This window comes from Dermacentor variabilis, chromosome 7 (assembly GCF_050947875.1).
Source record: "Dermacentor variabilis isolate Ectoservices chromosome 7, ASM5094787v1, whole genome shotgun sequence".
Taxonomy (NCBI): Eukaryota; Metazoa; Arthropoda; class Arachnida; order Ixodida; family Ixodidae; genus Dermacentor; species Dermacentor variabilis.
In genome coordinates this window covers 164,180,078-164,206,709 of record NC_134574.1, presented here as the reverse complement: position 1 = coordinate 164,206,709, position 26,632 = coordinate 164,180,078, and the positions used below count along the sequence as shown (strand labels likewise).

Sequence of the window (26,632 nt, the reverse complement as noted above, 5' to 3'; positions counted from 1 at the left end):
GTTAGGTCAGTTCCCCTTATTACACTTTCTCGAATATGGAACTGCCTGGGCATGGTGATCAACCAAAAACCGTGGATAACTCATTCGCGAGAGGAAAGTATTTTTCCACCAAAAATAACGTAACTTCGTCTGTGAAACTTGCTTCGCCCGATTGATGACTGATCCGCCAGAGTTGGTTGCGCCAAGTCAATGACGAACAGTAACTTGGCGAGGGCGTTGAAAATATTCGAGGTGCTGGTATGTTACTGAATGCGATATTCACCCAAATGACAGCTACAAAATCAGATGAGTGTAGAAGAGGAGATGAAAAACTTCGTATATATGGCTTCTTCGTAGTTATATTCCCAAGACGGTTTCCTTAACGTACCTAGGAAAAATATACGTTCTTAATATGCTACGCAGTGCCTCTTATTTTATTCATGCAACAAGTACTCGATCCCAAAGGAGTGTGAGCTGCAAATTATTCTAGAACAGAAGCACTGGGCTGTGTTACGGTACTGCTGGTACTTTCCTGAACCAGAAACTCAAGCCGAAAAAAAAAAGCAGACCCATTCGAGATGCACTGAAAACAATTACTGGAATAAGGCTACACGAATACTCGATAAGTGGATGAAAGCCAAAGTTCTCAACGAAACAGTTCAATAGAGAAGTCAGAATAGGGAACAACTGAATTATCGTGCCGATCTCCTCTAGCAGGCAAGAGGTTGGGGCCGGCAAAAGGCCAATGTTAGGAAATAAAAATTCAAAGGTACGTAGAAATTAGTTTCAGGAAACTAAGAGCCTGACCGGTTATTGGGATGCACTATCTCTACACGATAAATGTAGGCGACAGATCAACAGCACGTTAGAAATTAAAAGTGCGGGTGCAGTGGCTGGAGAGAGAGAAGCGAGTTTGTGCAATGTCAGATGATGAACACCTTAACCATTAACCGTGCTCCTCCATAAGCAGACTACAGACAACTGATTCACGCGAGCCGCCGAAGCCAGGCGCGCCCGGCAGTACGTAGGAGCCTGGGTTCTGGGAAACTATGATGGCTGTGCAGCAGGTGAACAGGAGTTGTTCCATGCCCGCGTAAAGGCAAGGGCAGTTGGACAGGGTGGTTCAGTGAGGAAACGGTATAGGAAGATGTGACGCTTTTGTGTAGATGCATTATGCTGTCATACTCTGAGATTGTGTGTTTGTGAGGTAGTAAGCTGAAGGTGTGGTGTAGATACTGTCTTAATTGTGTGCCAAAGATTTGCGCAGTATCGCTGTTTTGATATGTTTAAATGCGTGGCCTTATCGACGTGGGCGAGGAAGACGAAGAAATCACCTACTACAGGACACAAATTTTCCTGGCGAGATGATCACGCAGTTTATCAACGACAATCGTTGCGTGGCCTGGCTTCTGAAAAATTGTGGCCGAGACAGGGAAACGGTGTGTCACGTCCCAGGAAAAGTTGACTACATCTTTTAGAAAGTGGCATGCGGGAAATTGCCCGAATTTCTTCCACTGAATCAGTGCAAATACTATAGCCGAATACGAGGGGGAATGAAGGCATGCTCGCATGCACTGAGGCAGCAATCTCAAGAGCGAGGGAAGGTGAGGTTTTGCTAGAGCAGGTTAGGCAGGACGCAGCGATGGAGTTTATAGTGCTGGAAGGAAAACGGTTTGTCACATTTATCACGAATACGAGTACTCTTCCTGTTTGACAGCAGAGCGAACACTTCTAAGAAAGTTCATCGATAAGACTGCTTTGGCTTGGTTTGGGTATCAGATCAAGGTTATTGAGTTTACGATCTCTATATTTCGTAGCTCTACTTGTCGTTTGCATGATTAATGAAGCGACAAAATTTTGTCGTGCTATAGGTAATGAGAATGTTTGCTTTCGTACTGGGCAGCGCAGGGACTTACCCGTCATCCCCGGCTTAACCGCAAGTCCTCCGCTAATGCCCGAAAGACTGCCCGGAATGCCTGAAAAAGAAAGAAAAGGATAAAAAATAAATAAAGACTAGCTGTACATGCAGCGCTGAGAAACGGCTGTAGGACATCGGAAAAAAAAGAGTCAAATCAGTCAATGCCTTCGCAAAGCTCGTGTAGAATGTCTGAAATGTCCACGAGTTGGTGCGTAAGTATAGGAGGCGTGAGCCAGGTCATAGAGCTTTATAACTGTTCTGAAGAGGCAAAATGGAGCACGTTATTGTTATGTCATATTACGCGCTTATTTCATTTAATCTCATTTAGTTACTTTTAAGACCCAATTCTGCGTATTACGTAAGGGCGGGTTAGCATGTATGCACAAGAAAAGGCAGGTGTTACGGTGAAATACAACTTTGAACAGTTTCCAGAAATTCTGAATGACATGTGATGGCAGCCACATTGAAGGGAAGGTCGTTCTAGTCTTTGTTAGCACGAGGAAAAATGAAGCTTGCAATAAGTACCACAAGCACACGTTCAGCGAAAAACACCTTGCGTTTCTTATGATTTAAACAAGCTTTTTTTTGTCGATGTGTTAGTACGCTAAGTGCGTCACCCCTATAAGACATGCCAGTCGGGGAGCGGCGCTCCCTCTAAAAAGCTAGCATGGCTCACCGTTATAACAAATTAGGGGCAGCTGTACTTACTCCATCCACTTATGAAACCCGGGCGTATTATTATAGTTCCACCCTGAACACCACTGGCAGCACCTAAAAGAAAAGAATATGGAGAGATCATTTTAAAACTGCTGCAGATGCTCGGGTTAAAGAACCCATCAACTGAATTAGCGTTTTGTCAGATTTATTAGGCAAAGAACAAAGGGCTACTCTTTGGTATGGAAGCTAAGCGCACCGCCGAGTAAGGCGTGAATGTGAAGCATGAACTACTTGTGAAGCATGCTGTCTCTATTTTTGTTCGGAAGGAAATGACTACAAGCTGGTTATTTCACAGGTTAAACCGAAGCGACAACGAACGGGCACTCACATCGAACTATTTTATCGTAATAAGGCGCTCTTAATACTCTTTGCTCTACGAAAGGACAGTTTTGTCTGGTTACAGGCAGCAGGGCTTTAATGCTATTAGCATTCTGTGGGAACATCACCCAGATTGTGGTCTGCCCCGCTTAGACCGATGGTTGGAATAAATGGAAGCATTAACGTGTTTGCGGTCGAGATAAGCAAAAAATGTTCAGGGTATCCGTCAAAAAGAAAAGTTGGGGTTCGTCACAGGCATGGGTGACATAAATACAAGAATAATTATTCAAGTTAGGAGAAATACTATAAAGATAGATAAACTTCCAGTGTGCGCATTCGATGTAGCAAAACCTAAGTAGACAGGCTTAGTGACTATCGCCTCGCCCTTTCAAAGGCGAGGCCATGTGAAATTATAAGAGGATACAGTCCCCGTAAGTGCGTTGTCATAGTTGACCGGTTTCTACTATCACTGCTGTAGTCACCATCAGAACAAAGGAAACGAAGAACTAAATGAACTCTCTCGACACGCTTAGTAGCTGTTTGTTCTTGGTTTGACGTAGACGTCGACTAGTAAGCTCGAGAGGAGTCAAAGTCATCGAAGAAGCTTGAGTCATCGAAGAAAGTGGGACTTCTTGCGGGAGCGTCTGCTTCGGCGCCATCGCGTGCTTCGTTTTCCGTCCTACTGCCGCGGAATTTCAGATCATTGTAGTAGCTTTAGAGCGAAGCCGTGAAGGGCTGCTTTCCTCAGGATCGTATTCGTGTGTTGACAGAAAGCTACCACCACCTGGATGGGATGCAGCGTCGTCGTCTGCCACAGCTGGATCGTTGGCATCCCTGGGGGCTACCGCGCGAACGCGCGGGTGCCACTTTTTCGCCCGCGTTTGTCGTCGTCGCCAATGAATTTACTGATAATTAATAAATTATTAAGACGCAAGGAAGTAATCAATTTTACATCGAAGCTGTTAAGGGCCAGTTCTCCCAGGAACATGTCGGTGTGCAGACATAAGACTGCCCATATGTGGGCGATCCCGAAGACAGTGCAATACCGTGTCCAGCTGCGGCTGAGGTGCAGTTCGCCATTAAGGCGCCCACATACACTGCTTCGCTAGTCATCTTTCACAGAGTGGAATGGCACAGAGTTTTTTAAGCATGAAATGCTTTTAGCTCACTTTGGTGGCGACCTTCAAGTGACCTTGAGGCAAAGGACAGAGCCATTATCCGGGCACTCGAACAAGAACATCTGAGCAATGTGTCAGAACAAAACGAGATCATCCGGGGCAACCACTCAAAACTTAATCAAGTGTGGCTTCAGGCCCCCTACCCTATGTACATGACCACATTACATACGCTAGTTACTGCTTAATCAAGTTACAAAAGATGTCGCTTCCGAGTTGTGAACATTGTTTGTTTACAATATAGCTCAATCAGAATTTCTAGTACGCTGAATATTCATTTGCCATTTCCAATACCGTCGTTCAAAAGGTAGATACAGGCCACCCTACGCTTCATTGTCATCTTTTGGCGCTGGGACACGATTGTCTGTGCTCTTTTGAACGCCAACAATCCGTCAGTTCCGCGGCGCGGGTTTTGCTACGCCTCGAGAGATGGCGCCACGCTCCGCGGCAGCTCCTGCAGGTGCTTTTCTTCTGGCTGGGCAGTGCTCTCTGTTCTCCCTGGCCTCTTTCATCGCCTGCCGTGCCGCCTTGAGACGGTTTTCTTCTTCTAGCTGGGCAGCGTCAAGATGGACCAGTGCACAATATTTCGTGGTGCGGTGTGCTGTGGGGGGGGGGGGTGTGGCGTGTGCCATTGTGTACATGCACTACACCCATTTTAAGATTATGGGTAGTATCATCTCCGAACAATGTGCTTTGCCGGTTGCCATTTCTTGCTTGCTTCTACTCGCGATTACGGGAGGGACAGAAATTATTTAGCAGCAATGCTTGTTCAATGTTTTGATTTTATGTTGTTTATTTTGTGTGAGAGTAGCCGACATTTCTCCATGTAAATGCGGGCCAGATTTTGCGCTATACGTACCATCTCAGAAGAAAAAAAGAATAGATTCTACAGAAGCTTCGTGATCGATAATTCCTGATTGCGGGTATTAAACAATCGCACATATATGCGCGATTGTTGTATTCTGAAGCATTAAGAAATACATTCGATGAAGCAATATATACCTCACATATGCAGTCAGATATGAAAGGGGCAGGGGAGCGTACCTAGTAAATCTATGGTCTTACGTAGGATTGAAGATGTGAAGGGGCGGTATTCGTACATGTTCGAGACTGGCTGGAACGCTTTAATGCTATTTCTTTTATCACGGAAAACATGCATACACGCCTGCATCGCATCACTAAAAAAGAAGCTTAAGTTTCCTACACGAGAGAAAAGACAAAGTCAAAGTAACTTATATAAACAGTACTTTTCGTTCCCTAATGTGACATTTAGTATAATCACGTCAGAACCATATTTGGCAGGTCTTTTTAAGTCAAATTTTTATTTTCATTCACGTACGTACGATTTAGTAGCTTATACGGAACATCCCGAGCAACATTGCTTGTGTTATAATACGGCAGCCAGTGACATTCGATGGCATAGGAGACAATTATGTACAATCAACCCAAGATAAGATTTATAAATCGCGGGATAGTATTGCCGCGGTTAAGTGATACGATATGATCCAGCTTATCACGCAAGAACAATTGTAGCGCCGGAGCTTCTAGTTGAGGACCTCAGGTCCAATAAGAAGAATTATTGAGAATACCACAGCTCAAAGTAGAAGCTTTCTTTTTTTTTTCTGCTATACAAGCGGCAAAACTTTAAATCTTTGCCGCTTGAATTTGTAGCGGCCATAGTCCCTTGAGTACGTAAACACGGATGTCGCCTTCACCACCCGGCCGACTAGCAGATATGCCTCCTCCGCTGCTGGCTATGGCACCATCCACGGCATTGCCCACGGCACTGCCTAAGCCAGTGCCCAAGCCAGTGCTCAAGCCTGTGCCCAATCCTGTGCCCAAGCCAGTGCTCAAGCCTGTGCCCAATCCTGTGACTATGCCAGTGCTCAGGCTACTGCTCAAGGCGCCGCCCAAGGCGCTATGCGAGGCACTACCTACGCCACCGCCGTGAGAACCTATCACGCTAAAAAAGAAAAAAAAACGAGAACATTTTGCTTTACAACCAACACCGGAATTATTGGTTGCAGGTGGTGGCAGAAAAGGTAGGCAGCAAATAGTCGAAGATTTTGCAGAAATACTTACGGAAGTGGTGTGGCTTGCATGCCATAAATGCAATAATACCGTGGTTCGAGTGTGTTGACTGTACTCATAATGGCGGGTGACAACTTTATAAATCGCGGTAACCTGTTCAAGCGTGCAAACTCCAAGCCACAGGGCTCCGACGTAACTGGTTCAAAAACAGAACCAAACGAGACAATAGAGCAGAATTATTGGAAGTTTAGGCTTCCATATTTTTATTTGAATAAGTTGAAGTGTCCTGTATTCTGTTAATACTGATTGTTATTATCTGTCTTTTGTTTCTTGGCCAAATGTACCTTTCCTATGAAAATGCACCACTCTGCTATGGCCGAATCTATACCGCACTATGTATAATAATAATAATAATAATAATAATAATAATAATAATAATAATAATAATAATAATAATAATAATAATAATAATAATAATAATAATAATAATAATAATAAATACCCTAATATTCCAAACATTCGGAGAGTCGCACGTGGTCTTTCGGAGAAATTCTTCGGATTCAAGCGGGAGGAGGGAAGAGGGGCGGGCGGATATTGTCAAAAGATTTCACAGAGATGGGGCGGGGGAGCGTTATGCGCGTTCAGTCGTCGGTCATTTTGTATTTACCACGACATCAGCAAGGTAATGAAGCTGCTGGGCAACATAATTCCAATAATATAAAATGCTGTTGAAGCGCCTCCGAATTTAATACATTTTTCTCTTTGATGCTAGGTACCCTACTTCATAGCCACAGCTACGCTTAGAGTTCCATCCAATTGAATGTTCATTTAGCGTTGTAAGCATAGCTGCAGCAAGAAAGTGATCGGTCCGCGCAACTCTCCATCTTGAGCCACTAATCGTTGCCAGTCACGATTTGTATTCGTGGAAGTGTACGATGCGCATTATGCAACGCGTCATATGATGGATGCCAAAAATTCAGCGGAATGAAAAAGACGCGAAACAATGTGAAGAAGCGACTCTACAGGTAGGAGTGTTCAAAATATTTTTTGTTATTGTTTGTGCATTTGAGAGGAAGCGTTACCTCAGGAGCACCTATGCAAATACATGGAACCTTGCTCGGTGGCCACTGTACCAGATATGATAAAATTCTTGCATTGAAAAGAAGTTTTAACCCATTGGCTATAAAAAGTAGAACTTAATTAGGCCGTCTTTTTTTTTCAAGAAAAATTCATGAAAACTGACAAGTTTAAATATTTCAGTGTTAAGTTCGCAACTCAGTAAGGCAATAATGAAAGATGTCACTGTAAAACGCTTGTATGAGAATCGGAAGCAGATAAAATTTATTAAACGGTCACGACTTTGTTACACCTTCCTAATTTATCATTACGTCAACATTGTAAAACCTTCACGTAAGCACAACACTTGCACGTCACATTTGTGCACTTCAGGTGGTTTATCGGTCGCGTTTGGTGGAACTGCCATATCGGTTTTTGGTACTTGGTTATGGATTTGTTAACTTAGTGCCCAGGGCTTCTGCCCACAAAAACCACTTACGCTAGAATCGTTGGAAAGAAAGAATTGTATCCAATCCTGACGCTGGGCTGATCAGCCGGCATAATGGTAAAAAACAATTCGTATTCGTAACAAAAAGCTTTGTCATGCACAAATGCGGATTTTCGGCAAGTATTCAAAAGCTGAGATCTAAACTCAATATTCACTCAAGCTCAAGCTCAATTCACTCATGCATATTCACTCAAGCTCAATATTCACTCAAACTCAAGCTTCAGCTCTTAAATGCGCGAAATTCCCCTTTAATTAGTATAACATTTGTGTATTGACAGTATCCTTGTGTTTGACATTTATTTGAGTAACGAATTCTGCGTTTTCCCCTGGGTAATCTACTTCCTAACAACAACTCCATAATGGCGTTTTACGTGACACTTAGTGCTTTGTTGCCGCCACTGCTTATAGTAAAATCTACTAAGAACGCTTGCGTTCAGTTAGGTACCTGTTGCGTTAAGGAATATTCGGTCGAGGTAGCCGGCCTACTTGTTGAGTGAAATTTTGCTTTTGGAAACCCCAGAAGGGTTCCATCTTGCAGTTTAGCAAGACGTCACCAAGTACACTTACCACTGGCACTTCCCAATCCAGCCGAGGATGCTCCCGTACCGGCCCCTGCTCCAGACACTGTGAAAGGAAAGCAAACGCATATGCAACGCACATATGCAACGCTGGATGGTTCAATGCAAACTAAGAGAAATTGCTTCTACAAGCAATAACGCGTAGTAAGGACCGTGTAACTCTGCTCATGCTCAGGTCCTTGTATCGGCTATGATTGCACTCCTGCCTCGTTATTATCAGCCACCAGTCCCACGAAGGGCTATAAATAAAATAAAAGATAAGAAAATGAAGAGCTCCACCGCAATATAAACAGAGTCAATGTCACTTTTAGATGTGTCAGTACGTTCTAAACTATCCAAACAGGGGACCAGAAAAGTGAGACTGCAGATGTCCAGAAACATAAAAATCCATACACATGCATGCAAAATATTAAGAAAGAAGCGCTGGAGGAGGGGAAAAACTAGGAGCACCAAAGCGCTCCGTATATAATTTTTTGAGTTGTGAAAGCTTGGCGTATACATTTCTCAAGAAGGACCACTTGTCATAAAGCGCAAGTAGGCTACAGGTATAACAGAACTACCTATTTATGTAGCTGCTGTTTCAAATTTCAAAGCAAGCTCGGTAAGCTGCAATGGACGTGGCCATTTCGGGCTAATAATGGATTCCAATTCATCCACGTGTCTCAGGAGCTAATGAAGTTCCGTACGCATTATGGAACTTGCCTCACCTCATGCGCTGAATTGCAAGTGTGCCGTAAAGGAAAAGATGGATTTATACCAAATGCCATTTCTGTGAGTGTAGCTGCATGCGAAAAAAAAAAAAAAACGAAAACGAGCGCTGATTAGCCAATGAGCACGTATAGTGCACGAATGCGATAAATATAAAAAAAAACGCTACATTATTACAGTAATAATAAATATCTTGATTGTAGAAAGCCAGTTCTTTTCCGGGAGAGCAATCGGCGACTCAGTGACGTGGATGAGCCCTTCTTGTGGATGGCGACGACTTCAAAGATTTCACAGGAGCACTTCACAGGATAGTTTATGATATCGAGTTGTTTTCGAGCGTAGGTCTGCATCCGCAGGTTCACTTGCAGAATAGCGAGTGCTTAGTCGGTTCTCCTAATCAAAATCTTGAGCCCAGACTTCCGATCATTTTATATTCAAGTTTTTATTAAACAATGTTGTCGTTTTCCCCCGAGGTCCTTTCAAGCGAAGTTTCCAGTATGAATTACAAAACTACTTTCTTTTGCAAGGACGTTGCATCTGAGATGCACTTACACGAAGAAATGCCTCCTATGCCGCTTAAACCTATGCCATGCGCTAAGGAAGAAAATAGCGAAAGGCACATATAACCGATGTGTTGTTGTGTACCACAGCATTGCGTTTTATGCCCGATCCCGTTTGAAACGGTGGTATCTTCGTATGGATGCCTGTAAAGGAATAATGGAAGCACAGGGATAGAGAATTTTCAGCCCGGCACCAACACTTCGACGAGAGGACTTATCTCGGTAAGCGACATTCAAAAAGATAAATCCTTTGTCCAAGTCTAGTACCAATATTTCATGTAGTTAGTTTGTATATGTCGCAGACTATGACGGAGACAAGTTATTTTGGGGGAATTCGGATTGGATTGCGGAATCTACTTTCTCTTGCCTAATAACACTAAACCAAGGGCGCATTCGGAGCTGCTGGACGAGACGATGTGACACCCTTGAGAGAGAGAGTGAGAGAGAGAGAGAGCTCTTTAATGAGTCCTGGAGCTATTTCCCCTTTTATAACATTGGCATATAGCTAGAAATTTATTTTTCGATTGTGTCATGAAGCCTTACATTTGTTTCTGCTAAGCAGTTCTTCTTTACTTCCCTTTTGCAGAATATTGTTCTGTAGTTTTGTCAAAGCACTTTCCTCGAATGTGGAAAGTTTATTCCTTATCATGGGATAGTCCAAGGAAAATGCTTTCTCATGAGCATCCAATTCCTCATTATAGCTTTCTTTAGGTATTCACTTCAGCGGACGTGTTTCCAGCCGAAGTTTGCTGATCACCTATGACATTACCTTACGGGAAGCTATATGCCATTTATTATCCATTTATATTTCATTCATGTTATGGCAGTCCTGATTGCCGCAAGTTTTATAGCAAGTTTTCTGTCAGTGCTGTCCTCGGTTTCAGCCTACTTCTGAAAGTCCAGCGTGACACAGCGCTGAGAAAATCGACATCATCGAGGAAGGAAGAGACGCAACGTGGCTACCTGCAAGCAACACAGTGCATGTTGAAGAATCGCGCGGCTGACTAGCGGCATACATGACGTGCCAGCGCAGCGCGCTCAATGAACCTGTCCAATGTGTTACCTATCACCACTTAAATCCGCCGCCCTTCAAAAAGAGCAGAAAGATATCTATGTTGAACGTCAAGTGATCTCCTGGGAACACTATGGTATCGACAGCAGCGTGCGAAGCGCTGAGACCTTATGGTTCTCTACCAGAGGTCGTATATCGTAAACCTATTTCATTTTGATGTTCCTATCTCTTGACTTCAAATTCATGTACCCACTGACGCAAGCATGGGGTGGTGACCGGCCACGTTGTTTGAGCAACCCAATCAAACTCCCTCCTTTCTTTAGGCGTAACTTTCGTTTGCTTTGAACTAGAATCGCCTTGCATACCGTGGCTGGTTTTTCTTACTTAACTGGCTGAAAAGAGGTGAAGAGCGCGCCGAATTCGAGGGGCATTGGTGGGTCCGAGCTAGTGCAGTGAAAGTAGATAACCGCAGGAGAGCCGCGGAGCCGGCGCATACGAGTGGTCCGCTTCCCTTTGGACCATTCCCCGCGCATGCAATGAATGGTACAAAATTTCGCTGGAGTACAGCGGAACGTTAGAATACCGCTCAAAAGGATTCAGAGCGAGGAAGAGGCGACAAAGTGATGCTGTATACGGCGTTAAAGTGCTCGACAACGCTATACTACCTATGAAATTTTTTATTGTACGCAGAGAAACCCATTCTTGCGGCAGTTTGAAGCAGCAAGTACCGGGGTGATCGGCTCATGACTTTTCCAGGCCACCACACTTAACACATATCGATTAACACTACTTTGCCATTTTCTACACAGTGCAAATGCCGATTTTACGGAGCGACACCACCAACAGCTATACGCGGCATTATTAGAGTTTTGCTTAAATGGTCACCTGTACATTCTTCAACGTTAGCACAAAGTATTCCGCACCGATTTTACACAATAAAATTTTAATAGACTGAGGTGGCTTAATATTAGTTAAGGCGAAAATTTAGCCTACTGAGAATCCAAGTTGATCACGTAGTTTGTTACCGATAATCGTTACGCTGCCTGGCTTTTGCAAAATTATCGCCGAGTAAGGGAAAAGGTGCGACACGTCGCAGGAAAAGTTGAGCACATATTTTAGAGAGCGGCATGCGCAAATTGCCCGAATTCCTTCCACTGAATCTGTGCAAATACCATGGCCAAATAAGAGGGGGATTGAATGCATGCTCGCATGCACTGAGGCAGAAATATCAAGAGCGAGTGAAGGTGAGGTTTGGTTAGAGCAGGTTAGGCAGGATGCAGCGGTGGTTGTAATGGAGCAGTTGATAGTGTTGGAAGGAAAAGGGGTTTGTCACATTTATCACGCCTGCGAGTACTCTTCCTGTTTGACAATCAAGCGAACACTTCGAAGAAAGTTCATCGATAAGAGAGCTTTGGCTTGGTTTGGGTATCAGATCAAGGTAATTGAGTTTATGATCTCTTTATTTCATTGCTCTACCTGTCATTTGCGTGATTGACGAAGCGGTAAAATTTCGTTCAGCTATAGGTAATGTGAATGTTATCTTTCGTACTGGGCAGCGCAGGGACTTACCCGTGATCCCCGGCTTACCCGAAAGTCCTCCGCTCATGCCCGGAAGACTGCCCGGAATGCCTGAAAAAGAAAGAAAATGGTAAAAAATAAAAATAAAGACAAGCTGTACATGCTGCGGTGAGAAACGGCTGTAGGATATCGGAATAAAGAGATTCGGAGCAGTCAGTGTCTTTGCAAAGCTCGTGTAGAATGTCTAAAATGGTCACCAGTCGGTGCGTAACTATGAGAGGCGTGAGCCAGGTCATAGAGTTTTATAACTGCTCTCATGCGGCGAAATTGGGCAGGCTATTGTTTTGTCATATTACGTGCTTATTTATTTCATCTTATTTCATTACATTAAATACCCCATTCTGGGTATTACATTAGGGGTGGTTGACATGTATGCACAAGACAAGGCAGGTGTTACGGTGAAATACAAGTTTGAAGAGTTTCCATAAATTCTGAATGACAGGTGATGGCAGCGGCATTGAAGGGTAGGTCGTTTTAGTCTTCGGTAGCGCCAGGAAAAAATGAAGCTTGCAATTACTACCAGAAATGCGCGTTCAGGTGGAATCCGCGAAAAACAGCTTGCGTTTCCTGTGTATGATACACGTCGTTTTGTCGATGTATTTGTGCACTAAGTACGTCTCCCCTATAAAACACGCCAATCAGGGAGAAGCGCCCCCTCGAAAAAGCTAGGAAGGCTCACAGTTATAATTTTTCGCAGCTGTACTTACTCCATCCGCCTATCGTACCCGGCTGTATTGTGATAATGCTACCAGGAACTCCGCTGGCAGCGCCTAAAAGGAAAGGATATAGAGAGACAATTTTAAAAGTGCTGCAAATGCTCGCGGAAAAAATGCAACAACTGAATTAGCGTTTAGTCATATTTATTAGGCAAAGAACAAAGGGCCACTCTTCGGTATGGAAGCTTTGCGCACCGGCGAGTAAGGCGTGAGGGTGAAGCGTGAACTATTTGTGAAGCATGCTGTCTGTATTTTTGTTCGGAAGGAAATGACTACAAGCTGGTTATTTCACAGGTTAACCCGGAGCGACAATGAACGGGCACCCACGGCGAACTATTTTATCGTAATGAGGTGCTCTTAATAGCCTTTGCTCCGCGAAAGGACACTTTTGTTTCGTTACGGGTAGCAGGGCTTTAATGCTTATTAGCGTTATTTGGGAACATCAACTAGATTGTTGTCTGCCCCGCTTGGGCCGGCGGTTGGAATTAATGGAAGCATTAAAGTGTGAGCGGTCGAGATAAGCGAAAAAATGTTTAGGGTATCAGTGAAAAAGAAAAGTTGGGGTTCGTCATAGGCACGGGTTACAGAAATACCAGAATAAATGTTCAAGTTAGGAGAAACACTACAAAGTTAGACAAACTTCCAGTGTGCTCATTCGATGTAGAAAAACCTAATTATCCTAGACAGGCTTAGTGGCTATCGCCTCGCCACTTAAAAAGTTTTGTTATTTGATGTTATAGGAGGATATACTCGCCGTAACTACGTTTTCATAGTTGGCAGGCTTCTAATTTTACTGCTGTAGTTACCGTCAGAACAAGAGAGAGAGAGAGAGAGAATACAAAGGAAGGCAGGGAGGTTAACCAGAGGTGATTCCGGTGGGCTTCCCTGCCCGGGAGGAAGGGTTAAGGGAGATAAGAAGAGAAAGAGAGTGGAAGGGGGAGATAGAGAGAAAGCGAGACGAGCACTAACAACGCGCATACACTATAGAGCGGTAGGGGGTGGCGTTCTTAAAGTCTGTCGTTGAGCCCTGTAGACTGCGGGAACCTTAATAATGCGAGTAAGGCCTTCAACACAAACTAAACGAAGAACTAAGTGAACGCTGTCGACACGCTTAGTAGCTGTTTGTTTTTGGTTTGACGTGCAGGTCCACTAGCTAGCTCGAGAGGAGTTAAAGCGCTCGAAGAAGTTTTTCGTTAACAATGATAAATGAACGCAAAGGAGCGCCATCTTAAAGGAAATAAAGGCACGCTACAAGCTATGCGGCATGTGTTGCGAGGACGCATTTTGCCATTACCTGAATAACGTTTAAAGTTGAACTACTTGCGAGAGCCTCTGCTTCGGTGCCGTCACGTGCTTCGTTTTCCTTCCTACTGCCACGGAAGTTCAGTTGAGTGTAGTAGTTTTACAGCGAAGCTGTTAAGGGCTGGTTCTTCCAGGATCGTACCCTTGTTTAGACACGAAACTATTATCATCAGGATGGGCTGCACTCCCGTCGTCTTCCACAGCTGGATTGTTGGCACCCCTCGGCGCTACCGCGCGAACGCGTGCGTGCAACTGCTCACGCGTTTGTCGTCGTCGCTAATTGAATAATGATTAATTAGTTAATTATATATAATTAGATAATTAGTTGGTTAATAAGACGAGGACGTAATCAACTTTACAGCAAAGCTGTTAAAACTCTCAATACGTGGGCCGATCCCGAAGGGAATACATAGCCGACCCGCGGTGGAGCTGACGCAGGCATTGTTGCTATCTTAGCCGATTTCTCGCTAGATCTAGCGATGTTTTATAAGCTTAGTGGAGGAAATTTGCGTATAGCGGTTAGTGGAGTAATGAGCCGAATTTGAATAATATTTTAGTGGATACTATATTTCTAGCGAATTTTCATGTGAGATAGTGGATTTTCAGTTAATTTTAGTAAAGTGGACTCGTGGGTGACGATGCTTTTTTTTAGGAAGTTTCGATTTGCACAGTGCATGGCGTGCACGTGCCACCGGCTGTTAGTCCGCAACTAAACTTCGTCGTGCAGAAAGCTGAGAAAGTGCGACACGCTTAGAAGTTCGGGGAGGAATGGCTGAAGGACCCAGACCTATGCACATAGCTTGTCTATAAGCGAAAACCAGACGGACTGAAGTTTGCAGAGTGTAAGTACTGCAGCTATAAACTTGCCTAAGAAGCACCAGTAAGAAGCAGCAACGTGCGACGGCAGTATTTTGTACGACGCAAGCGCAAAGTTGTTTCACGAAAAAAAGGGAAACAAGGCTGTTAGCACAGCGGAAGGCAGGTGACCGCCGAACATTTCATCATTGTCACGGCCGATCATTTTGCAGATGTCGTCAGGAAATCATTACCTGACAGTGCTGCCGGCAAGGATTATCGAACGAAGAGGACAAAATGCGCAGCAAATATAAACAACGTATTCTGCCCACACTTTAAAGAGAACATCAAAGCGGACATCGGTTACAGTAAGTGGAGTATTATTGTCGAGGAGTCCACAGACATAGCCATCACAAAATATCTGGCTGTATCAGTTATAGATCACAGCACTCAGAAGTCAGAACTCGCAACAACTTTCCTCTCTCTTTGGATGCTAAGAGCCTGCAATGCAGATGGCGTTGTTGTAAATATAAAATGCGCACTAAAGAATACGGCCTCAAACTCGAAAACATGGTTAGTATTGGGACTGACAATGCAAGCGTCATGGTGGGGGTGAACAATGGACTCTACAAGCAGTTCAAGGCTTATGTGCCCCATCTTAACCCGGTTCGATGTGTCTACCCCTCTCTGCAGCTGGCGACTTCGGCCGCTGTGGCAGAAGGGCTCCCAAAATGTATTGATTACCTCGTTGGTGATACCTACAATTGGTTCGCCAGGTCCTATTCTCGGCAGCAAGCATACAAGGAACTTTTCACTCCATTAAGCGATGGAGAAGAGCCCTTGAAGATCATCCAAGCTTCTTCCACGAGATGGCTGTCAATTGCAACAGCGGTTGAACGGGTGCTGGACCAGTGGAGCGAGCTGAACGCTCACTTCAAAGTTGTAAAATTGGCAGAAATGTGTCACAATGCAGAGATGCTGTACTCTATGTATTCTGACGACATCGACAATGCTTATTTTCTCCTATTGAGGACAGTACTCTTGGATGTTCAAAGTGTTAATAAGTCTTTTGAAGCAAATAACGCGGACCAAACCAAACTTCTGGACGACCTCGTACGGCTACTGTCCTCACTGATGAAGAAAATTGTGCTTCCAACTGCGCCAGTAGATGTATACGCGTCGAATGTGGAAGACTATCTCGATCCCAAGCCGTACTTCAGCTATTCATTTGAGAAACTTATTTATGACATGAAGAAAACTGGCTTAGATGCTGATGAAGAGCAGACGCTGGGGAAACGATGCACCAAGTTTCTTGTTGTTCCCATTGACTAGATACGCCAAAGGCTACCTGATCAAATTCAAATTGTCTCAACTATCAGTAGAAAAGGCGTTATGCGGGCTGAAGTCCCTGCTAGCTCCACTGTTGGGAGAAATGGATGTGCCATGCACAAGAATTGACGTCATAGAAGGCCAGTGGACAGGTATCATGGCTATTGTGTGGGTAGACACGTCATCGACGCAGAACTTCAAACAAGTTCTACAGAGAGTGAGTCAGCCGTCAACTTCGACAGGTGCTGCAAGCCAGCCAGGAAAGCCGCTCTGTCAGGGGGAGACTCGGACATCGATACTGATGATGACAAGCTAGACGGTATATTTTGAGACATCTACGTATCTATGCCTGCAGCTAAACACACAGCGTCGTGGTGACTAGAGAAGGGAGTGTTCCCGGCATAAAATGACTGTGCAATATCTTGTATTGCGGTGAGAGTGCGATATATATAGAAACATAATCATTGTCATGTGGCCAAGAAATCTTTATATGCCGTTTAAATTCTTGTCCCGAAACAACGCAGCTGCAAAAATTTCTCATAGGCAATTATTTAATTTGCACTTTATTTATTTCGCATAACCCTTCTCAACATTCCATTTGTGTTGAGCACTTCTCTCGCTATTTCATATTTGTGCTTTCCTTTCGTGAGGGTCCGAAAAAATACCTGTCAGCTGCTGTTAGCGCTTTAGCGGAAAGCTTGGTGGTTCACGGAAGAAAGGTAGCGGGGTCTACCGAATTTCAATGCCTTTTTCGGAGGAATTCTTGACAACCGAGATGGCAACACTGGACGCAGGCGTTAAACACTCCCAAACGTGAGCCGATTCCGAAGATAGTGCAATGCCGGGTTGACCCGCGGCGGAGGTGCACTTCACCATTAGGGGCCCACATACACAGCTTCGCTGGTCATTCTTCTGAGAGTGGAAGGACACTGAGTTATTTAAGCATGAAATGCTTTTAACTCACGTTGCCGGCGACCTTGGAGTGACCTTGAGCCAAAAGACAGAGCCGTTATCCGGGCACTCGAACGAGAACACCCGGTCAATGTGCGAGAAAAAAAAGCGAGGTCATCGGGGCAACCAGCTAAAGCTTAAGAAAACGCGGTTTCTGGCCCCCAACCCCTTGCACAGGACCGCATTATATCCTCTAGTTACTGCCCAAGCAAGCTACAAAAAAATATTGCTTCCGAGTTGTCAACATTGTTTGTTCACAATATAGCTCAAGGCAGAAACAGGGCACCCTACACTTCATTGACATCTTTTGGCGCTGAGACAGGGTTAAATTGAATTATGGGGTTTTACGTTCCAAAACAACTTTCTGATTATGAGGCAGGTCGTAGGGGACGACTCCTGAAATTTCGACCACCTGGGGTTCTTTAACGTGCGCCTAAATCTAAGTACACCGGTGTTTTTGCACTTTGCCCCCATCGAAATGCGGCCGCTGTGACTGGGATTCGATCCCGCGACCTCGTGCTCAGCAGCCCAACACCATAGCCACTGAACACCCACCGCGGGTGGGTGTGACAGGGTTGCCTGTGCTCTTTTGAACGCCAACGGTCCGTGAGTCCTGCGGCGCGGGTTTTGCGTCGCCTCCAGAGATGGCACCACGCTGAGTGGCGGCTGGGGGGTTTCTTCTAGAGGGTCAGTGAGCTCTATCTCCGTGACGTCTTTCGCTGCCTGTCGTGCCGCCTTCAGCCGGTTTTGTTTTTCTAGCTGGGCAGCGTACAGACGGACCAAAGCCTAGTATGGCCTGATGCAGTGTGATGCCGTGTGGTGGGGCGTGCCGTTGCGAACATGCACTACAACCATTTGATATTGTGGCTAGTATCATCTGGAACCAATGTGCTTTGCTGGTTGCCATTTCATGCTTGCATCTACTCTCGATTACGGGAGAACCAGAGGTTTTTTCGCAACGATGTTCGTTCTTTGTTTTGATTTTAAAGTTGTTGATTTTGTGCGAGAGTAGCAGAACTCTCTCCGCGTCAGTTTGGGGCAGATTTTGCTCTATGCATATTATCGCAGAAGCTGCATGGTCGTTAAATCCCCATAGCATATATTGAACAATCGCACATATATGCACGAACTAACAAGTTCCACTTTCAAGCGTTAATAGAATCGGTGAAGCAATATATGCCTGACAACCGTAGTCAGACATGAACCTGGCAGGGGAGCGTATCTAGTAAATCTACGGTCCTACGTTGGTTTGAAGATCTGAAGGGGCGGTTGTCGTACACGTTTGAGACTTGTTGCAGCGATTTAATATTGTTTTTCCTTGCGGACAACGTGCATACACGCCTGCATCACATCACTAAAAAAGAGAGAGAGAGAGAACGGAACTTCCCTACACCACAGGGAAGACAGTCAAAGTAACTTATAGAAAGAGAACTTCTCGTTCTTTAATGTGACAGTTATTTTAATCACTTCAAGACAATATTAGGAAGGGCATGTTTGAGTCAGATTGTTATTTTCAGCCATCTACGTACCATTTAGTACAGTATTAGGAAGGTCCTGAGCCACATTGCTTGTGTTATAATACGGCAGCCTGTGCTATTCCACGGCAATGGGAGGCATTTATGCGCAATCAAATTAAAATAAGTTTTATAAATCGCAGGATAGAATTGCCGCGGTAAAGCGATGCCACATGATCAAGCTTTTCACGCAATAGCAATCGTAACGCCGGAGCTTCCAGTGGAGGCCCTCACGTTCAGTAAAAAAATATATTGACAACACCACAACTCAAAGCACAAGATTCCTTTTTCTTCTGCCATACAAGCGGCAAAACTTTAAATCACCCCCGCTTGAATTTGTAGTGGACATACTCCCTTAAGTATGTAAACGCGGATCTTACCTGCACCACCCGGCCGATTAGCAGACATGCCTCCTCCGCTGCTGGCTATTGCACCACCCACGGCATTGCCCAGGGCACCGCCCACGGCAGTGCCGACGACACCGCCCAAGCCAGTGCTCAAGCCGGTGTTCAAGCCAGTGCCTAAGCCAGTGCCCAAGCCAGTGCCCAAGCTTTTGGCTATGCCAGTGGTCACGCTACTGCCCAAGGCACCGCCCAAGGTGCTTGCCAGAGCACTGCCCAAGGCGCTATTCAAAGCACCACCAACGCCAGTGCCGTAAGAACCTATGAAAGTAAAAAAAAGAACGAGAATTTTTTTCTTAGAATCAAGACCTGAATTATTGGTTGAAGGTGGCGGCAGCAAATTAGGCAGCAAATAGTCTAACATTTTGCTGAAATACTTAGGGAAGTGGTGTGGCTGGCATGCGATAAATGTAATAATAGCATTGTTAGAGTGTGTTGACTGTACTCATAATGGTGAATGACAACTTTATAAATCGCGGTAACCTGCTCAAGCGTGCAAACTCGCAACCACAGGGCTCCGACGTAACCGGCTCAAGAACAAAAGTAAACGAGACAATAGAGCAGAATTATTTGAATTTTAGGCTTCCATATCTTAATTTGAATAATTTGAAGTGTTCTGTACCCTGTTAATATTGACTGTTATCTGGCTATTCTTTCCTGCCCAAATGTACATTTCCCATGAAAATGCACCGCTATTCTATGGTCTAACCTATACCATAGTATTTATGAATAATAATAATAATAATAATAATAATAATAATAATAATAATAATAATAATAATAATAATATAAATGACAACAGCCTAATTTTCCAAACGTTTGGATTCTCTCACGCGGTCTTTCGAAGAAATTCTTCGGATTCAAGCATGAAGTGGGGAGATGGACATACGGATATTGTCCAAAATTTCACAGAGGGGCGTTATGCGCGTTCAATCGTCGGTGATTTCATATTTACCAAAACATCAGCAAATTAATCAAGCTGTTGGGTAACATATTCCTAATAATATAAAATGCAGTTAAAACGCCTTCGAATTTGATAAATTTTTTCTCTCCGACGCCAGGTATACCATTCATAGCCACAGCTACGCCTAGAGTCCTGTCCAACTGCATGTTCATATGGCGTTGTAAGCAGCGCTGCAGCAAGAAAGTGATCGGTCAGCGGAACTCTCCATCTTGAGCCACTAATCGTTGCCAGTCACGATTTGTATTGGTGGACGTGTACGATGCGCCTTATGCAACACGTCTTTTGACGGATGCGAAAAATACAGCTGAATGCAAAAGACGCGAAACAATGTCAGGAAGCGACTCTAGAGGAAGGAGTCTTCCAAATATTTTGCCATTGTTTGTGCAACTGAGAGGAAGCGTTACCTCTGGAGCGCCTATGTAAATACATGGAACCGCAGAAATCACCTTGCTCGGTAGCAACTGTACGAGATATGCTAAGATTCTTGCATTGAAAAGAAAGAAAGTTTCAGCACATTGGCTGTAAAAAGTAGAAGCTTCATGAAAACGGAATAACTTGAGAAACTTCCGCATCAATTTCACAACCCAGTAACAGCAATAATAAAAGAAATCACATTTCTGTAAAACGCCCCGATGAGACTTCGAAGGCAGATAAATTTTATTCAAAACACATCACTTTGTAATACCTTCCGAATTTATTTTTAAGACATTTGTAAAAGGCACGTCAACATTGCAACATTTTCACGCAAGCATTAGGCTTACACGTCACATTTGTTTACTTAAGGTGGTTTGTCGGTCGTGTTTGACTGAACTGTCATATCGGTTCTCGGTACGTGGTTATGGATTTGTCAACTGAGGGGTCAGGACTTCTACCCACAAAAAGCGCTTACGCTAGAATCGTTGGAAAGAAAAAATTGTATCTGATCCTGACGCTGGGCTCATCAGCCGGCATAATGGTAAAAAAAAAAACAATTAGGAAGAAAAACCTTTGGGATGCGAAAATGCGGATTTTCGGCAAATATTCAAAAGCTGAGACCTAAATACAATATCCCGCTTCTTGCAGTCTGGAGAAGTCAGCTTCAACTGTTAAAGGCGCGAAATTCCGCTTTAATCAGCATAAAATTCGTCTGACATCCTGCCTATGTTTCACATGTATTTGAGTAACGAATCCTGAGTTTTGCCCAACCTACCTCCTAGCCTAAATTACATAATGGCGTTTTATGTGGCACTTAATGCTTTATTGCCGCTGCTGCTCATAGTAAAATCTACTAAGAACGCTTACCTTATGTTAGGTGCATGTTATATTTAAGGAATATTCTTTTGAGGTAGTGGGACTATTTTTCAAGGGATATTTTTCCTCTTGGAAAGCCTAGAACGGTCCCGTTTTGCAGTTTAGCAAGACGTCGCCAGGTACACTTACCACTGGCACTTCCCAATCCAGCTGAGGATGCTCCCGTACCGGTCCCTGCTCCAGACACTGTGAAAGGAAGGCAAAAGGGCAACTGGCTGCGCATATGCAACGCTGGACGGTCCAATGCCACACTAAGAGAAATTGATTCCGCAAGCAATAACGCGTAGTAAGGCCTGTGTAACTCTGCTCATGCTCAGGTCCTTGTATCGGCTGCGATTGTACCCATGCCTTTATGAGCCAAGAGTCCCATGAAGGAATATAAGCAAAATAAATAACAAAATAAATAATAAATGTATCTACAACATTTAGAAAAGAGCTCCATTGCATATAAATACAGTCAATGTAACTTTTATATATGCCAGAACGTTGTAAAACTATCAAAACAGGAGAACCATAAGAAAACGCGGGACTGAATATGTCCACACACAAAAGGTCTTCACACACACTTGAAAATAAATAAAAAAAGGAATAGCTGCAGGAGGAGAAAAACTGGCAGCACCAAAACGCCGCGTACGTAATTTATTTGCGCTGCAAAAGCTTGGCGTAAATATTTCCTACGAAGAACCACTTCACCATGAGGTGCAACTAGACTACGGGTGCACCTGAAAAATTGATATATATAACAGCTCTTTCAAAGTTCAAAGCAAGCTGAGTAAGTTGAACATTTGGTGCTAGTAATGGATTCCAATTCATCCACGTTCCCGAGGAGCTAGTGAGGTTCCTTACACTTTATAGAATTTGGCTCACCTCATGCGCTTGATTGCAAATGTGCCTTAAAGGACAATATGGAGGTATGCAAAAAGTAATTTCTGTGAGTTTAGCTGCATTCGAAAAAAAAAGAAAACGAGCGCTGGCTAGTCAATGAGCATATATATTGCACGAATGCAATGAATATAACAGAACGTTACGTAATCATAAAAATAAATATATATCTTGACTGTACAAAGCCACTTCTTTCCGAGGGAGCAATGAGTGACTCACTGGAGTTTGACGTGCCCTTCATTTGGATGGCGACTAGTTGAAAGATTTCACATGAGCGCTTCATGCGATAGTTTATAACATCGAGTTGTTTTCGAGCGTAGGTAGGCATATGCAGGATGATTTGCAGAATACCGGGTGTTTAGGCGGGTCTCCTAATCGAAATCTTGTGCGCAGTCTTCCGATCTTTAGCACTTAAATTTTCATTAAGACAATGTTTTGGTTGTTCCCCGGAGGCCCCTCCAAGCGAAGTTTCTAGTATGGATTGCAAAAACTGCTTTCTTTTGTAAGGATATTGGATCATAGGTGCACTTACATGAAGAGCCGCCTCCCGCACCACTTAAACCTATGCCATGAAAAAAGAAAAGAAGGAAAGGTACGTATAACGGACTTGTTGGTTTTTACCACACCATTGCCTTTTACGTGCATGTTAACTGCGCGATCCCGTTTGAAGCAGTGGTATCTTCGCATGAATGGGCTGTACTAGAGGTATAAGGGAAGGACAGCGAAAGAGGATCTTCATCCCGGCCCGAATGCTTCGACCAGAAGACTTATCTCGGTAAGCGTCATTCAAAAAGATAAGCTCTTTTATTGAAGTCTCCTACTAACATTTCGTGTAGTCAGCTTGTAGACATCACAGACTATCACAGAGAGAAGTTCGTTTGTGGTAAATTGGGATTGGACTGAAGGGTCCATTTTCTTTTGCTCATAATAATAAACAGGTGCATTCGGAACTGCTTGATGAGACAAGGTGATATTCTAGAGAGTGAATCCTGGAGTGGCTCCCTTTCATGTCACTGGTATATAGCCGTATATCTTTCTATGTGATGCGCTTTTTGTTTACTTCCCTTTCGCAGAATATTGTTCTGTATATAGTTCTGTCCAAGCGCTTTCTTCGAATGCAGAAAGTCGATTTCTTAGCATGTGGTGGCGCAGGGACAATACTCATTCATGAGCTCCTAATTCCCCATTATTGCTGTCTATATTTATTCACTTAAGCACACTTGTTTCCTACATAAAGTTTACTGATAACCTATGACATTAGCTTACGGGACGCTATGTGTCATTTATAATCCATTTATATCATTCATGTTATGTCATTCAAGCTCGCCGTAAGTTTTATGGCAAGTTTTGCGTCAGCGCTGTCTTCGGTTTCAGCCGACATCTGAAAGTCCAGCGTGAGAGAGTGCCAATGAAGATTCCCAACATCGGAGAAGGAAAACATGCAACGTGGCGGTCTGCAAGCAACACAGAGCCATTTGAAGCATCGTGCAGCCAGCATGGCGCATACAGCACTTGCCATCACAGCGCCCTCAGTGAACCTGCTCAAACGGCTACCTCTCACCAAGAAAGTGCGCATCCGTTCAGAAGGAGCAGAAAGGAATCCCTGTTGAACGTCAAGTGATCTCCTGGGAACACTAAGGTATCTACAGCAGCATGCGAAGCGCTGATGCGTAAAGTTCTCGACCAGGGATTCTTAATTGTAAAGCTATTTAATTTAAATTTTATTCCAATGTCCTGACTTCAAATTTACGTAGCCACTGACCCAAGCCTTGGGTGATGACCCGCCACGTTGTTTGAACAGCCCTATCAAATGCTCTCTTTGCTTTATAGGAAGTAACTTTTGTTTCCTTTGAATGAGAATTACGTTGCATACCATCACAAATTTTTCTTATCTAATTAGCTGACAAGAAGGCAGGAGCCCGCAGAACTGGAGGATCTTTGGTGGGTCCTAGCTAGTGCAGTGAAAGTAGATAACCGGTTAAGGAGCGTGGAGCCAGCGGCTACGAGTGGTCCGCTTCCCTTTGGACCATTCCGACGCATGCGGTGAATGGTCCAAAATTACGGTGGGGTACATAGGAACGTTAAAATACCGCTCAAAAGGATTCCCAGCGAGGAAGAGCTGACAAAGTGATGCTGTATGGGGCCATAAAGGGCTTGACAACGCTGTACTACCTATCAAAATTTTCACTGTACGCAAGGAAACCCGTTCTTTCCGACACTTTCAAGTAGCAAGTACTAAGGCGATCGGCCCTTCATGTTCCCAGTCAACTACACTTAAAACATATCGGTTAACACTGCTTTGCCATTTGATATAGACTGCAAATACCAATTTCGCGAACCCACACAACTCAACCGCTCCCGTGACTATACGCGGCATAAATAGAGCTTTGTTTAAATGGTCACATATATAAGTAAACGTACCATACGATGCGCGAAAAGACCGTAGAACCACTCGCGACTTCTGTGGCATGCACTATATTTTAATTTTCGGCTGATGCAGTTACATGAATCCTATAGTAACAGAAACTGCACCTAGACTCGATCCAGCAAAGACTTTATCCAGCACAGCGTATCAAGTTATAGCGCATAAGCTCTGGCCAACCTCTCCGACTTTCTATAACTAAAATTCCTCCTCTTCTTCTTTCAACCCTATTGGTTACACATGTTGCTGTACCTGTACATTGCAAAGAAGAAAAGGATGACGAATAAAATTACGAGGTCGAGCGATAGCTGGCATATTTATTTGCACCGGCGTAGTAAATATCAGTAAAACATTTACAAACATTAAAACTGCGTATTTCTATAATTTACACAATCAGATATTTTCTATGAAAAAGGAAGTAGGCAGGTTGCTGACGCATGACGCACCTTTTTTGTAGATAGTGAATAATCACAAAATTTTTAATCAAAGCCTCTCCCGGTGGCTGAATAACGTGTTGTTTCCCAAGGCGCGCCGGCATTTGCAGCACTGATGTGATACTAGGCGGGCAGTTTAATTTTTGGTAGCAATCAAGGTCTTGTATTCACTGTTAACATCACTGAAATGTTATTTCGAGATTGAACATATTAGTTAGTTCTCAAGATCCATTCAAGCTATGACTTGCTGTATAAGAGTTTGACTAGGGTTAGGTAATTTTAAATAGGATGGAGCGCAGGTTCCCTTACCGCCGGCACTTCCCAGGCCTGCACCTGCGCCACCGGCACCTGGGAAGAAGAAAGCTGCATCAAGTCTACGTGCTCATATGTGAAAGAACATTGCGTTTTAACTTGCGTCTAAAGACAGGATGATAGTCGCTGTAGACGGAAATGTATTTAGGAAACAGAAAAATATACGAAAGACATAAAAGCAATGGAAAGACAGGGAGGTTAACTTGTAAATTATGTTGAAACGATTGAGGTTTTCATAAAATGAAAAGCGGTACATCGCGAGAACAGCACAGAACAATCGGAGCTAGCGCACATAAAAGCACACCTCGGCGTTCCGCATCAACTGCTGATCATGAACGGCTCGGCAGCGCTACCCGACGCCAACACTCAGCTATTCTGGCACACTGGCTGTCCTCAGCCAGTCAGCAACCCAATCCTGTAGATGTCGCGGTCTCGGTCGTCGTCGATCACCCTATCTTGGCACGTCGGCGATCTACCGAAACATCTGTCGTTCTCCCCATAATGCTCGGCAAGGGGTCGACTCACAGGTGTATGCGCGTTTTTTTCCAGAATGGACACGGTCACCAAAGGCGTGCATCCGCGTTCCTTGGAATGTATTGGACACTACTTTCCGTTTCGTTTAAACAACTCACACAGCTCTTTTTTCTGTACTTATGTCACAGACGGCCCGACCGTTTGTTGATCGCGTTTGTTGCTTGTTCAACGTAGTCGACCACTTGCAGTGAAGATGCTGCCGCGCCAGGATTCACAAGTTTAACCTGATGACCATGCTTGACCACGTGACCTTTCTCTAAGGTGAAGTCTGCTTGCATTAGATTCATGATTGGGACGCTTGTCTTCCAATCCTTCAGTTCACCCAAGTAGTGCACCTCATTTTCTCCAGAGAAAAGCACAGGACCATTTGGTTCCGCAGAATCTCAGACCACGGTAACCCACTGAACCGCGTTACTTTCAAGCTTTACCCTCTGACTTGCAGACTAGGCTTCTCGTTCACGCTCACATGTTGATTTCTTGATTTCAATCCAGCTGAGTAACGGGACGCCTCGCTCATGCAGGTTTTCGGGCTGGCTACTTCTATGCGTAGCTGCAATGGCACATTTTGACTTGATCAAGGTCGTCTGGGCGCCAGTGTCGGGAAGAATGGCAGCAGGTTCGCCATTGAGGCTTACAGTCCTTAATGAC

The 26,632-nt window shown here is 44.2% G+C and overlaps 1 protein-coding gene across 2 annotated transcripts in view; it reads right to left on the bottom strand.

The window, feature by feature from the left end:
• The window catches only part of LOC142588403 (uncharacterized), a 151,903-nt gene that overhangs the window by 112,671 nt on the left and 12,600 nt on the right, over window positions 1–26,632 (bottom strand). For both annotated transcript variants that reach the window (XM_075700098.1, XM_075700097.1), the window contains exons 3-11: window positions 25,448–25,486; window positions 22,815–22,844; window positions 21,530–21,586; window positions 19,126–19,407; window positions 12,846–12,908; window positions 12,130–12,189; window positions 8,270–8,326; window positions 2,606–2,668; window positions 1,896–1,955 (exon numbers count right to left, since the gene is read on the bottom strand). In XM_075700098.1, the coding sequence (XP_075556213.1) occupies window positions 1,896–1,955; window positions 2,606–2,668; window positions 8,270–8,326; window positions 12,130–12,189; window positions 12,846–12,908; window positions 19,126–19,407; window positions 21,530–21,586; window positions 22,815–22,844; window positions 25,448–25,486 (711 nt within the window). The remainder of the gene's footprint in view (window positions 1–1,895; window positions 1,956–2,605; window positions 2,669–8,269; window positions 8,327–12,129; window positions 12,190–12,845; window positions 12,909–19,125; window positions 19,408–21,529; window positions 21,587–22,814; window positions 22,845–25,447; window positions 25,487–26,632) is intronic.